At 37.7% G+C, this 15,830-nt stretch overlaps 1 protein-coding gene across 1 annotated transcript; it reads left to right on the top strand.

Annotated features, from left to right (window-relative positions):
* The first annotated feature begins 3,432 nt into the window (after window positions 1-3,432).
* On the top strand, window positions 3,433-14,846 carry LOC121425086. Its single transcript, XM_041621059.1, has 3 exons — window positions 3,433-3,902; window positions 12,253-12,343; window positions 12,824-14,846. Exon 3 carries the CDS (start codon window positions 12,834-12,836, stop codon window positions 14,502-14,504), a length of 1,671 nt encoding a protein of 556 aa, XP_041476993.1. The 5' UTR covers window positions 3,433-3,902; window positions 12,253-12,343; window positions 12,824-12,833; the 3' UTR covers window positions 14,505-14,846.
* The last annotated feature ends 984 nt before the right edge of the window (window positions 14,847-15,830 follow it).

Below are 15,830 nucleotides of genomic sequence, written 5' to 3'. Positions count from 1 at the left end.
AATTCATTGTAACCTCTCTTGCTTTTAAGAGGAATGAACAAAACATTTTAAAAATAGAATGTGTATGGTCCTGCGTCTATTTTGGATTATCTTATTGAACTAGTGGGTTCGTATTTCAAGTAATATTATAACACGTATGTAATCTCGTTTAACTGGCTTGAAAACAGTACATATATGTATATATATATATTTATCTTTAGTCTATACATAGTATTACTTCTTCTGATCATATACACCTTTTGACATCTTTGAAAATCATTATAAACAGAAAGACGACGGCTCCTAAAAAAGAATGACAAATCTTCCACTTGCATGTCATCATAGCTTTGTTGTCAAACAAAAATGAAAGATCGACGAGAAAATAATGGGAAGCCAAAGAAGACCCTGTCTGGTCCCAGACCAAAAAGTGACCAGGGGAAATTGAAAAGAGCGGGAGAGAGAAAAGGAATCAAAGAAAGAGGTAGAAATCTACCGAGTCAATTGATAATTAGTCACCTGTATACATTATTCTGGATCATTTGGTGGCGGTTACGAAGAAAGGGATGAAAAAAGGGATGAGATTTTCAGTAATTGGTGGAATTTGTTGTTTGTTTGTTTGTTAGATGTTTCTATGGATGACAGGAAATGAATGTTAGAAGGGCGAGGGGGATACGAGATTATAGGTGGGTGGGGAGGGGGGGGGGGTTCTGAGAAGGGGTGACAGGTTGAGCCACGCCCTCGCATCAATCTGGATTAAGATGCCTGAAGAAGTGGATTTTGACGAAACATTTGTCATTAACAATCCCTCAACATGAAGAATTCCTATCATTCATCATGCACCCTTCTAAACATAATCCAGTCAGACAGTCAATAATAGGTTGTTTGTCCGCACAATGAAATGAAATGAACGCTCCCGTTGCCATTTCATGTTCTGTACAGGATATGTTGTTGTACTTCCCTTTCAGTAATATGTTGGTTCTTCCGGTCCCTTTACTTTTAACGTAATTTACAAGATCAACATGATTTAAATACAATGCAGGGGTCGCGGAGCCGGGGGGGGGGGGGGCTGTTAAAAAAAGGACAAAAACCTAAAGATGACCAGCTGATTGTGATTTTCGTTTGCATAGTCAGCCCCTCCCCCTTTCAAAACGGTTCCGCGGCTACTGCAATGCCAGATGAAAAATCAACGTCAGCACACTGCCTACTTCCTTTTTACCATGTTGAAAAAAAAACACTGATATTATTTTTTTATTGAAACATAAACAAATTTAAGAAAAACCAAACAAACATATATTCATAATAGATTTGGTGAACACACATCAAAGGAATTAAAGAGTGTAAAGGATTTATATAAAAAAGCGTTTTTACTACTTTGGATCTTTGGGTTTTCTTGCCATGTTTGGAATATTGGGATAGACCTATATATAGTTTGAGGGTGTAAAAACACTAAAATTGAATTAATTTGATTTTCCCAATTAATCCATCATACAATTCCATTTTTATCATGAAATATATCTTATCTTACTGTTTATTAAAAAAAAAACAGTAGAGATGCATTAAATTCGAATGAACGAACACGTAAATATGTCACTGGTATTTTCTGTCAAAACATGACATAAAAGATTCCAACGTAATATGTTCCCCTTACAGTGAAATAATAAAAACAAATACCTTTCGTTTAGAATTTGAAGACATCTTTGTACCAAACTGACTATTGATAACAAGAAGCCTTTAACCAATTATGCACCTCTTTTATTTACAAATCAGGAGATACCTTTTTTCATTATTAGTTTATTGTGCAGTCTTAATTCACCATGATACAGCCTTTTTGACAAAACAAGAATGATGAGAATAAGAAATGTCCTTGCGTAGTTAGTTCATTTGTATTTGTATTGAAAGTTGGAACGGGTTGGAACTTTAACAATTGTTTGTCACCGGCAATCTCTTGACTTGTGCTATCACAACAGTTACTATTTGGATCCAGGGTATAGCTATTTCTAGAAATGCTAATTTTGCTGGGGTTTTTTGTAAGCCATTCGCCATTCCTCTTCCACTAAATCGCTCTACAATCAACCATCACCTGGTTGAAAGTAACGAAATGTATATTTGTGTTATGACTCTAATTAAAACTTGGAACCGTGTAATTTCAACACATATTAGAAAAAATAGATATAATCCTCGCAGATGCAAAGCATTTTCACATAGTAAGATACGTAGTAAGTATTGAATAGCAATAATATTAGAAGATTATTTGTCTATTTGGCATCTTTTTGTAAATATACGTATAATCTTCAAGAATTCAATGTCAGATTTATTTTTCAATGCACAAACAAAAATGAGAACATTTTTTTTGCAGAATATATTTGTTATAAATATATTTTGGGGTTTAAATTGCTTTACTGAGATTTTTTTCATCATCACAAATCCTTTAAAAAAACACACGAGATATAAAATTGTTTAGAATCGTCATTATTTTCAAAACCACATGATCTACATACAATACAAAGCAATGGGAAAGACTCTCTTTTGGTGAGAGAGTAACGAAATTATGTGATTATCCGAAACCGAATACCCGATTATCGCTAGAAAGCTCTAAAAATATGTGCAAGTTATTATGGTTATAGTGTTACGATGTTATATATAGATACATGTAATATGAAGAGAGATGTTACAATATAAAAAAAAAAATGATTTTAAAGGCATAAGTTAACACTGACTAAAAAAAATCTTAGCTACAAGGTCCCACTTGTACTGTCACCTGTGTCTATGTTATAAAATGAAGCCTAGAAACTATAAACATGATTTAGTGTTCAAAAAGACATCTCCCCATGAGATTTAGCCAATGATGACTTCCTCTGACAGATATCTCTAAAGTATCAATACGAATTTGATTTTTTGTTGTCCTGTGTGATTTTCATCATATGAAAACTAGTAAACACATCATGAATCAATGTTAAGTATCTTTTCAAACAAGTTATTGCCAGTGTAATTATTAACCCCAACCAATGTACAGAATACCTTGGCATTGTTGTCTTGTTTATTACCAGTTTCATCACTAAAAAAAAGTTTGCAAAGAAATCAACAATGACTGTGCATTTTTATCTTTCAATGTGCCTTTTTGGCTTTTTAATCGTTTGAACTCAGTGCATCTAATTGTTTTAGTTTTTAAATTAAAACTATCGTGTATATTTCAATTTCTCACCTAGCCTAAAATGTGAACCCCTCCTTTCCGTTGATTTCATATATCTATAATTTTCGTTTTCGATTTTGCATCCACACTTTTCCACGCCCTCACCAACCCCTTCTTACAATGAAAAAAAAAATAGAGAGCTTGGATGAATTTGTTTTGGCCGTTTCGGCCACAAAAATAGTAAGCACTAAGCAAAAAGCATGAATGCCCCAAAAGCTTCTAAATCCTCTGGGGGTCGGCGGACCAATAGAACCTCCCCTCATCATTCTATTGTTACCTCGACCTGTCTACACTCGAGAATGAATAGAGGGAGGTAGAAAAAACTCTCATAGGAGAAGGAGAATGGACACAATCATGTAGTGGTCCGTTCATATTCTATGCACAGTTATGGCGATTCGTGCCAAGGACTAAATATCGTACCATCCTCACCGAAAAGAAGGCTGAAGGGGAGTACCTCAATGATTTTTTTTGGTACGAAACGTGTGCAAGCTTTACCTATCTCGCATTTATTTCATCATTATTTCATAACGATCGCAGACGTTGATGAAAAAAATCACTGCTGCAGATCACTCTTTGACTGTTGGATCGTCACCCGTGCGTGCGTGGATTGTGGATTTTCGGATTTTCAGTGCGCAAAGGCCGATCTTTGGAGCTATGATTGCAAGTGAAAAAAGACGCAGCTTTTTGATGTATTTTGATAGGAGTGTAGGCTTATAAAACATTAATTAACAACGTGAGTATACAACTATACATCCCTATATATCATACCTGCTATATATGTATTAATGTATTCAAATGTTCCTTGATTTGAGAACGGCTTTATCATGAATATTTGATTTTAAGAACCCGCATTGGGACTATTAATCGCACAAATGAAATCCTAATACTTATTTAAGAGGATCAAGCATACGGTAACGTGCAGGGCAGGGCATCTGTGGCGTGAGGTCAAGATGCGACGATGTATTACTGTATACTACTTTATCTGAATGGCAAAATAATTGATTATTAATTGGTCAATATCAAGTTTGGCTCTAAAGCAAGTTAGTTTATATTCTCTATATGCAAGATGCAACGAAGGCATCAATTGCCCATTAACAGTTCAGTAGATTAAGAGCTTTGATTGATTAATGATTTATTAATGGGCTTCAAAGCCCCCAAACCCTGCCACACTAATATCTACCCACGTGAAGATGGAAGTGTGGCACTTCAAGGTATGTTCAAGGTATGTTCAAGGTATAGTTGGATCGTATATTTATTGGCCTAAATGATTGTAAATTCATCACCCAAAGATATCTCAATGTAATTTTAGTATCCAGAAAATTTCGAAGCATTTATCGTAAAAACAAGGGCCTACATAGATCAAGAGATGACTTTCATCCTTAAAACGACGCTATACGATCATAATTATAACTCTCCTCAAAATTGGCCGGGTGAAAAAAGGAATTGAATTAAGAAATATTGATAGAAAATGTTATTACTGTATTGTCTGTTCTTAATGTTGTAATGTACCTCATTAGGCCCAATGAACGTAAGAGAAAACAAAAAAATATATAATTCATCACTTTATTTCAAGCCTACATATAACAAACAGACAAAGCGAAAATGTATATATCCACTGCAAAATTCCAAGTCATTTTGCCGTGTTTTGTATCTTATTTGCATTGGTTTCGTGAATAATTTCGTCTGACTGATCGCACAAAATATTGTTTGACCTTAATTAATGCAGGCAATGCATTTTAGCATATAATATTTCACAGTCAAAACGTTCTTAGAGATCTATTATTCTAAAATCAATTTTCAACTTTAATTTTTATAGCGCCCGAATGCAGAGTATGTTTCGTCAACATAAGTTTTGATGGCGTAATCTGGACTTTGCTGTTAGTTGGTTGCTTCTGCTCGGGAGACTCGGAGTGATTTAGTAATCCTGAATTTAAAGGGGGCGTTATCGTGCGTGTTTTTAATGATATGAACCAACGTTACATTCGAATGTGTGTCTTTTTTAATTGGCGGCACAAATTCAAACTGGTCGAGTTGTCTCCCAGTGTCGTCCCCCAATCCAGCCACGAATCCTGTGAATAATTTCGTAGTTTTATCTATGATTATTTCAGCTATATACGTGTAAAAACGAGGCACAATAATTTCCAAATAACACTGTCTTTTCTAGACATTACACATACATGAACATGTACATTATATACACATATTTTGTCCTTGTAATTCCACCCAAATAAGCATTATAGCAATACTTGTCCTCCGGTGCGTAGTAGGCAATTATTGTGTAAGAAAAAAACGTGTGTGAGAGGAATAAACATTAAGGTTTACGAGAATATTCGGCTATAATCTTGCAAACAATCGAAAAGTTGCCTTTACAATTGGCGTCATTCTTGGGAATTGTAAAGGGTACAATGGAATTCTATCAGAAACACACCTTCTCTCCATGGCCCCCTTTCAGTCATGCTCCTTACTTATATTGCCATCGAAACATTGATAGAACGAACAGAGCAAGCTCTATTCATCGATACAAGGATTCTAAGCTTCACAAACAATGCTAGTTATATCGTAAGCTGATAACTCCTATTTTATTCTTCTCTCTTTCTCTCCCTCTCCCTCGGATTTATTATATCTACTCTCTTCACCGTTATTTCCTTTGTAGACGGCTACTTTGAAACCCTCTCAAGCCGATTAAAATAGTCGGCAAATAGTCACAGCGAAACACAAATGCAATACTTGAATATTTTTTTTGTGGAAATAGTATAAAATATGTGGACGAGTCTCGATTATATCTATGTTTACAGATTGTTTCAAGAAATAGGGTCACCACGGACTTGAAAAACTGCTATGCCTATATACAATGGGTTTTTTTTCGTATGAACTATAAGAAATAGGGGTTCAAATATGAATCCAATGGCATGTATGGGGATTGGTATTGTAGCAGCACTCAAAGGGGTGCCACTGAGTGTAATTATTTTCATTTTGTGCAACATTTAGCACCCCGATAGGGTGCAGAGTGTGCTAAAGTCGCAGATTTGAACCTTCCTTAACGTCGAGTATATATTTAAAAGGTGAAAAGTTGCAAACGAGCATTTCTTGGTACAAATAATAACGATAAATAGATAGCATATCAATTTGTTTGCGCTCCTTTTTTGCAGTGCGTAGCGTGTTAAATTATTTCCCTATGGAGAATAATAGAAAATACGCAGTTTTTGAGGGATTTACTAAGATATCTCCCAAACGCGTCAACAAGGTGATCTATCAAAACAGAATAGAATAGAGCAGATTCTCACCTTGAACATGATATGATTTTCAGTCAATTTTAGTCAAATTAAGTTCTGTCACTTTTGAGGTTTTTGGAACCTTTCTTGATGATTTTGAAAATCCATTTGTACATGAGCCAATGGGCAAGTGCAGGAAACGAAACGTTTGGTGCGACTTCACATTGTTGTAAAAAAATATATACGTCACAATAGACCCTATCAAAAAAAGACATTTTGCAGAAAATGCTGTAGATTGCGAATACCTAAGAATGATTTTGATTGGATAAAAAAAACCTCTGTCACTTTTCACATTTGCAAAAGCTTTTGCAATTTTGGTCACTATAGTTTGGCGGCCGGTTCAGCCGATGGCATTGTGTGTACACAGTACACATGCATAGCTAGGCAACGCAGCGCGTGAATAATGTCACTTGAGACCTTTCGTTTTCTGTGACGTGCCATGTGGACGTACGAGATTAAGGAATTTTGGGAGCACTGCGCATGCGCGAAGTAATCTGTGACGAGCCTTCTCGTCCACTGACCAAATCTGTGACTCGTATCTGAGGGTTTTGACGTTCGGTGTCATAGTGCTCGAACGAGCGCTAGTTCGTACATGATGACGTCATCCCAGCTTGGCAAAAATGAATGAAGCCGCATCAACACTCGAGTTTCGTTGATTCAGCAGGGCTGGTAAACTGCAAATTACTGCTTGTTACCAGCTTTTCCATTACATTTAGCGTGTCCTGTTTTCAGACACTACATATATCCGATAGGTAATTGATGTTTTATTTCCAAACAACCGTGTTTTTCGGCTTTTTGCGCAAGAGTGCAAATGTTGCACCCACAGTCGCCCCACTGGTTCGTAGCGTGATGCTACGCCTGATTCTCCGGCCAAGCATCGGCCCACGGCCCCGGGGGGGCCACTTCCATTCACGAGTGGATACCATGCGCGACCATGGGGTCTCGAAAAGCACCCTAAACACGTAATTTCCATATTCTGAAAATGCACCCCTTAACAAGTATTGGCGTGTGAAACCTTACCCTTTACAAGTATTGGAAACAAAACGATACTCTTGGCAAATATTCCCTGAAATGGACCCCTAAACAAGTACAGGAATGTTTTATTGTTACGGGTCCTTCGGTCGTCGGTTTTATACCTTATTACGAACCCACCTTCTACACCTCGCGCAATTAGGACTCTAAACACGTAGTGTTGAGGTAAAAAAGGACATTCTTTATAAAACATTTTAATTTTGTTTTATCATCCCCGCAAATTCGACCCTAAACACGTAATTTTCCTAGCGAAATAGATACCCTTTTTTCATTATTTTAGTGTTTTTGACACCCTTATCACGTTACGTACGTAACGTGCCCTATCGCGAAAAGGACATCCTTTTTACGTGTTTTTTTGGTCGCGCATGGTATCCACTCGTCAATGTAAGTGGCCCCCCCGGGCCCACGGCCCGCTCGCTATCACGCTGGTATATGCTGTGGCGTGGTACGGGTACGTCGACTTAAATCGAAACTGTTTTCATCAATGTACGAACGTGATACTGAACGAGCGGTGTCACCACTTCCGGTGAACTAGGAATACGTTGCAGTCGCAGACAATCGAAATCTCTCTACTTATTCGTACAGCGACGACTTGAGTGTATGTTGGATAGAACCGTACCATTTTTGACCGGGGGGTGTGCCAATGAATGCAAGTGATCAAGAAGAGTTACAAAACTGAAGGGAGTGAGAAAACAAGGAAAGTGAGAGGGAAATTTATGAAAACAAGTAATGCGAGGAAAAATTACAAGAAAAGGAGAGAAAGGAGAAGAAGTGAAAACACGCAGCTGAGTGCGCTCACGATATGTAAGTTGAACACCCCTGCACCGCAATGTAGCAGCCCGCCACTATACACGTAGACTGCCTGCACGATGCGAAGACAGCGGCGCGTATTAGTGACTGTGCGTTAAACGTCACATTTCTATGCCTTATAAAAGGAGCGTTTTTTGTACACAACAAATTGATATGAACTTTTGCACCCTTTTCCACTGGTGGTGCAAGTTTACACCACGAAGGTGCTACCGTCGTGTTCCATGCAGGATGCAGCAATTAGTGTGTGGGTACCATGACAATTACTCCGGCGACAATTGCTCCGCTGTAAATTCCTCACATTAAGGGAATGACTAACTTCAACTCTTGATTTAACACTATAGCCTATCCTAAACCTACATAAAACCCCATTGCAACCCTAAAACTGACCCTATTTCGAGGCAAAATAAAGCCAGGAGCAAATGTCGCCGGAGAAAATATCATGTCACCAGTTTGTGAGTAGGCCTACATTTTATTCTAACCATTTCTGTTAAATTGAAATGACACAAAGTAGCTATTTTTTTTGCAAAATAGTAATTGCATGTTGGATAAACTAAAACAACTAACCAATGGGTCGTCCACTCTTGCGCTAAACTGGTCTTGATGGAACATAAAATGTGATAATTAATCAATCCATCGTTACTAATTGGGAATTTTGAAGTTTTTATTTTTTATCACTTGCGAGCTGCACATAATATGTGTCAGAAGTTTAAAATATGTTTATATTTTGAATGGTTCATGATTAATGAAACGATTTTTTTTTAACAGAGTCGCGTGTAAATTTATGTGTCTGATTATATAGGTTTTGCACCATTTGGTAAAAAACTTGTTCAAGATTCTTTATTTTCATCCGAATTCGATGAAATTTCCAGTGTTATGCTTTTTTCAAAATTTTTGCTTTGTCTTGTTGAGTCGAGAATGGGGGATTAGTGTCACTCAATAGGCTGCTAGAAAAAAAGTCGTTAAGAGTTTAATCATGTGATTCTACTAGAGGCCAAGGCCGGGATAAAGTGGCTGCGATGTCGGATTCGATTCTATCCTTTATTAAATTGTTGTTGGGTGGACTTTGTCAAATTTTAATATAGATTTCGACATATAATATTGTAGAAAATAATATTATTTCTAACCCCTTTTCCTTGTATTTTCTTTCCCTTTCTCCCCATTTTCTTGACCGTGATTTTTATTTTTATTTTATTTCATTTTATTTTATTTTATTTTATTTTATTTCATTATTATTTTATTTATTTATTTATTCATTTTTATTTCATTTTTTATTTTTTATTCATTTATTTTATTTATTTATTAATTTTTTTTGGGGGGAGGGGGTACATTGTCACACGCCCTCCTCATCTATACGCTAGTTGTGTATGTTGCATAATGATATACATTTAAAACACTTGGCAGTATAATGTATACAGAATCTTGTTCGCACGTCAAATACCCTGGAATTGGAAAATGCGTGTTAAAAATACAGTTGTAGTTTATCAACCATAAAACCATAAACAAGCTCTATAATGTGAATGAACCCCGTCACAATGCTATGATTTAATGGAATAAACACATGCCCTACGTCAATTCACGCCTTGATTGTTCTCATTGTTCGAATCATGATTAAACATTCAATCTATCTTTAAAGAGCAAACATATTATAGATGTGGATGCTGCTATCACAAGAATCACGCCATTGTCCATGTTCGCTATCAGATGTTTTGCTGTCTGGACAACGGATCTGTCCGGGTTCTGTTGCAAAAAAAAAATGACCTCTCCAGTGTAGCGATGCCTCGATCTTTTTGAAGACTTGCGATCGTAATGATTGTTTGGCTATAACTGAATTAAAATGGATAATAGACCTCCCATGCAATGATCGAGGAATATCAAGAAACACATAGGGACAATGTTTGTGATTTGGTAGGGTTTTGAGTGCCTCCACCGAAAAATATAAAGTGCGTAAATCGTGGGGGGGGGGATATAGCCAACCACATTTCGGAGAGGGGGAGGGAGTGGCATGTACAATCATACCCCCATTTTTTAAGACAGAAACGATGATTTGTTTTAATGGTAAAATGATTAATGCTTCTGTTAATGCGCGAATTCATCTTTAAATGCAATCAAAGTGCTTAAATTGTCTCAGTTCCGCATTCTAAATATGCACATTTTATCGCGTATGGTTATAATACGTCCATTTATGAACTGTTTGATGCCAATGACTTTTGAAACCAATCATTGAATACACTGGTGTGAACGGGGAGGAGCATACTAGCATCTTTGTGCAAGCGGATGATAATTTGTACAAAAAATAAAGGTGCTTCAAGTTTGAGTGTACGATGAATTTAGACGAAGCCAATGCCGGTAATTAAACACAGAGACAAGTTAGAACATTTTCCACCCATTTCACAATTTCATCCGTTTGTTGGGGATTTTAAATCACATTAATTCCATAACAATCTAATAAATATTTCAAATATGAATTTGAAAATGCATCATCAATAGATTATACAAAATCTTTCCTTACTGCAAAATTTTCCTTTTATTATGCATCATTGTGATATTTCCACGTTTTTTTTTGTTTTTTTTTTGGGGGGGGGGGAATTGTGATGTCGTATATTCATTTTATTAAGCATCCTTGTTCTCTTCAGTCATGATCCAATTTTTAATTCTTATCTCACCTTAAACCAGTGAGAAAATTAGTTTTCATTGAACAAAATCGAGACTGTTTAATCCTTATTTGCTCTTAACATTGCCCTTTTCTTTATATAAATTTTATCCTCATCATGTATATCATTTTATCCGACTTAAGCACTCACTCGCTGCATTTTTGCAATAATTACACACTCTTTGAAGGAATATTTTGTTCATCATTCAGTCTTCTAACTATAGTCATCGAAAAATATCGTGATGGACCTTTAACCGAAAGATGGTAGTATTATGAACACATTTGGAATATAGTGTACCTACCAATACATTGTCCGTGATGTGATAATTGCACACCATTTGAAAGAAGTTTTTGGACACAATTCTGTCATTCAAATACTGAAAATTTGCTCGCTCCCTTCGTTCGCTCGAATATTGATATTAATTGTAATTCATTACTTTATATATCACAACAAATCCATTTTAGTATTGCCATCGAAAAAAAAATCGTTAAGACCTTTAACCGAAAGATTGTAGTATATGTACACGACTATATACCCCCGTATATATAGCCCTTGGTGTGGGGGTGTCCTTAAAATTTTGAATTTTCAGGTCAATATATTGCTATCATCCCCCAGCTGCTCGGTCCGGATTTACGCCAGTGGGGTATACCTTGTTCTATGGGGTTAATATTGGGGACTTTTTCAGGGTTTTCATTGTTATGCGCATGCTAAACCAATATGCACTTAGCCATTTTGAACAGCGCCAGCTCAAGACCTTAAGATATCTATGATTCCTACTTAAACAGGATGCAATATTTCAGACCACGTAATCCTATGTATTATTTTTGCCCATTTTCAAGAGTGATGGATCTATCACTTTTACTCTAAATTCATACCAGAACATTATTACTGTGTTTCCCAAGTAATTCCTATATTCTATTTTATTTACTTATTTTTTTTATTTCATTTCTATTTTTTTAATAATTTCTTTCTGATTGTTTTATTAAAGATTTTTGAATCTATCTAATGAATTGTGTGATTGTTTCCCCAACAAGAGCCGAACAATCAACAGTGGGCACGCGGCGGCGCACGCCCTTGTTTTGGTCCCCGATCTGACACTGAGGAGTAACCTCAATTCAAGAGTATACCCCGCCCAACCCCTCTCACACCTTCATGGATTCCACAATTGATGACCGAGTTGACAAAACATCAGCATTCGAGTCCTTAGGGCTGTCTTTTTATTTGTGTTTCATTGAATGTTTGAATATCTCAAAGTTCCAACTCGCCGTCGCAATTAAATATTCTTTACCCTCACCATCACTTTGTTCAATCTTCACAGGATCGTCATCTCACAGGCTCCAGTCTGGGGAACGGTTTTTGGCAAGGTTAATAAACAAGACGACTGGAACACAATGCCAAACCCAAGCTAAGTAAGTTAAATTTACCCATAACACATCATAGACACCCTGATGATGATGATGCTGCTGCTGATGATGATGACGATGATGGTGATGACTGTTATGATGATAGTGTGATAGTGGTGGTGATAATGATGAACACCTCTGATAAACAGCATTCAGCGCCATATCTGTGAAAAAACAAAGGTGCTGTTATACCAGTATCATGAATTTAACTTTGGATTATGACGGGTGATCTAAGATTAAGGCAAACTATGATCCAGTAACAAGACGTATTCTTATTTGCCCAATATATACACAGTGCTCAGTGGGCTTATTTTCATTTTTACCATGAGTATAATGGTTATGATATCCCCTATAAAATTGAATTTGCTTTATTTCCCCCTTATTCTTTCATTCTGCCCTTGTCAAGACATTTGTGTACTATCAAGGAGAAATATATGAAACCCCACTAATTGTTTCCATTTCTATTTTATTCTACACCAAATCTAGGTTGACCTATATGGCATCACATCAAGTGATTTTACGATACGATCCCCTACGAAGACACCAACAAGATGGGACTATGACCACTGCTTTACCGCCAATATCAAATTCGAGCAACGAACACGACGAGATCAAGGGAGAAGAAACGCATCGTCGACATCGGAGATTGATCTCCATCAAAGACTTCGTCAAGAAGCAGAAACGAACAAGACAAAGTACATCGACTCCGGTAACAGATTACGAGAACACGAACGGGAACAATTCGTCGGTTGTCATCCAGGAAATTAGACCATCATCAGCTGGATTGCAGACAGCATCAAGCCGACCGAGAAAGTATGTGAGCAAAAGGAACACAAATTCAAAAGTAGAACAGCGATTGGTTAGGGCAAAGAGCAGTGGTTCGAAGCGTATGAGTTATCCACCAAGCGAGTTCCATCGACAGGAGTTAGTGTCATCGTCTTTTGCGCGACTTAGAAGGGACAATTCCAAATCATGTCCTATGTTGTGTGACTGCGCCATGTATGAGTTTGATGACGAAGGTGGTGTTACACACCCAAGCCAAAATAGTGTAGATGAATTTCCTCCACACGAAAATGGGATCGATAGAATCAAGAGCAGCGATAGAACAAATTGCGATAGATTCAGGGTAAGGACAAAGAGCAAGAGCTCCAAGAAAGATGACATCATAAGTGTTCGACCACCTAAGCCACCTTCTTGGCAAAACTTACAAACGCCTTCCCAGCAAAACCTCTCTGAACCGGAAGTGAAAACTAATCCCAAACCTAGCCATGCTTCAGAGATGTTGAAAAAGATAGGTCGTTCAAAGAGTGAAGAGATTGGGATGCAGAGGCACGACCGAATTCAAGAATCGGTGAGCTATAGGCCATCCAAAGCACCTTCTTGGCAAACAGTAGCCACACAGGGAGGGTCATATGATGCCGATGGGAATGTGGAATCAACATCAAGGTGGTCAGGGTTTGCCACCAGTGAAGGATCCGGGAATCACAGACAACTAGAACCTTCTTACAAACCACCGAAGCCACCATCTTGGCAAACTGTTCCGGCTGCACCCGAAGAAGTGACCATCGATACAAAACAAACTGAAAATACCGTGCCAACTATTATTGTCCCATCCAACCCTTCTGGCCGTTCAGAAGCACGAGCGGACGGACGATGCGCGAGTGCCGGTTCATCAAGATCGACAAGATCACCTGCTAAGGTTCAAGGCGACGACGATGTCGACAATGATGACAGCAATTCGCCGGACAATGCGCAAGCAACAGCCACGAACAAATCACGTGGTTTACGGCGATCGAATATCAAGCGCACGCGGAGTCGGATGATCGACGCGCGTGAGATACCCAAGCAGGATTCAGTCATACCCCTGTCTCAAACAAAGCCATCAGAATTTCACTTGCGAGAAACCCACCATGATAACGATGTGTATCTCAGCGAGAACGTTGAACGATGTCGACAGTGGCTAGCAGGATTGTTGGGTGACGAAGGTGATACGTTGGCGAAGACGAGTTCAAGGTCTCATCGAGGAGCTGCTGCACGTTATGATTCAGATGACGATGATGATGATGATGATGAACTAGTCACGTGTGATTTAGAACTATCACGTGATAAATGGATGTATGTCGGGTCACCATACCCTTCATCGAGTTCTGAGGATGGTGATGACTAATGTTTATTTTACAACAAACCTTTAATTCTTGTTCTTCCGTGCAATGTGCAGTGGTATTTGAAATTGTTTCATGGACTCATTTGATATCCTGTTGACGACGACGTATCATCAAGAAGCAGTTGTTGTTAAAGTGTTACTGTGATTTGTTACTTACTGATATCACCAGTTATTTACACGAATCTCTAATATTACGTAGAGCTTGTTACTATTTCTTAATAATTGTAATCTAGACAGCGGCAGTGCTCTGGCCCAAATGTGTGCAATTCCAAGTCTAGAATAATTGTTACCTGTGGGTGAACCTTTGGTCCTTCTTGACGTAACCTTGAAAGATGATGAATAGTAATAATAATAATAATAGCGGTATTTATAAAGCGCCTTTCGCCTGAGGATACAAAGCGCTGCTATTATTACCCCGGCTTTAGCTCGAGCTGCTATCACCGGCGCTCAGTGCATGCAAGGAATTAATCCTGCCGGGTACCCATTCACCTCACCTGGGTCGAGTGCAGCACATTGCGGATAAATTTCTTGCTGAAGGAAAACACGCCATGGTTAGTAGAACAACGCTTGGCCAATTTCGTCTTGAGGCTTTACATTGCGTCATTAGTTTGCATTTTTTTGCCAAAAAGACATTGTTTGCCATAAAACAATATTTGAAAATACCCGTGTCATCACGTAGTAAAATAAATCTACGTGGCTTTCACGATGATGCCACTACTAGTTAATACTTTCGGTATTAACATATTTATCAGGTAGTTGCCTTGACAAATACAAAGCAAAGTGATATTCAATGTTTATTGTCTAAATTGAACCTAAGTAATTGGCTACTGCCATTATTATTAGCTTTGACAATTTCAGTGACCTCATTCGTTTGTATGATTGAGAAATACTGACCCCTGACTGTTACTATCAAACGGTAAATAACTGTTTGTGATAACTGTTCTTAAAGAATGACTTCTTGTCAATGTCGACAAGCGTAAAACAACTCCTAGTTCTATCTTCGAATGAGTAGCGTCATGGTACGTGTATATTACGTTTCTACTAGTTGACTGTAGAGTTTGACGAAGCTGGATTGTTCTAAACACCAAACATAAATAAGCAAAACACCTTCATGTCCGAACCGTTTTGATATATGAATTTGCATTTTTGATCATTTCTGTATCGTTTATTGTACATGTGAATCAAAGTAGCAGGGAGTTGGCTGAGGTACCCCCGCACCACACCTTACCAGTAATTGTGTATAAAATTGTGAAATCTCATCTAATTGTGATTTTCTTGGATTATCAGCCCCTCCCATTCTCGGATCGGCCCCTTCCTTCACATATAAAA

This window comes from Lytechinus variegatus, chromosome 12 (genome assembly GCF_018143015.1).
Source record: "Lytechinus variegatus isolate NC3 chromosome 12, Lvar_3.0, whole genome shotgun sequence".
Classification (NCBI taxonomy): Eukaryota; Metazoa; Echinodermata; class Echinoidea; order Temnopleuroida; family Toxopneustidae; genus Lytechinus; species Lytechinus variegatus.
Note: the sequence above shows the minus strand (reverse complement) of the source record. Positions and strands in the feature narration are given on the sequence as shown.

What these genes read in the sequence shown, in the direction of transcription:
- LOC121425086 (XM_041621059.1), top strand. Translation starts at nt 12,834, where the DNA reads ATGGCATCACATCAAGTGATTTTACGATACGATCCCCTACGAAGACAC.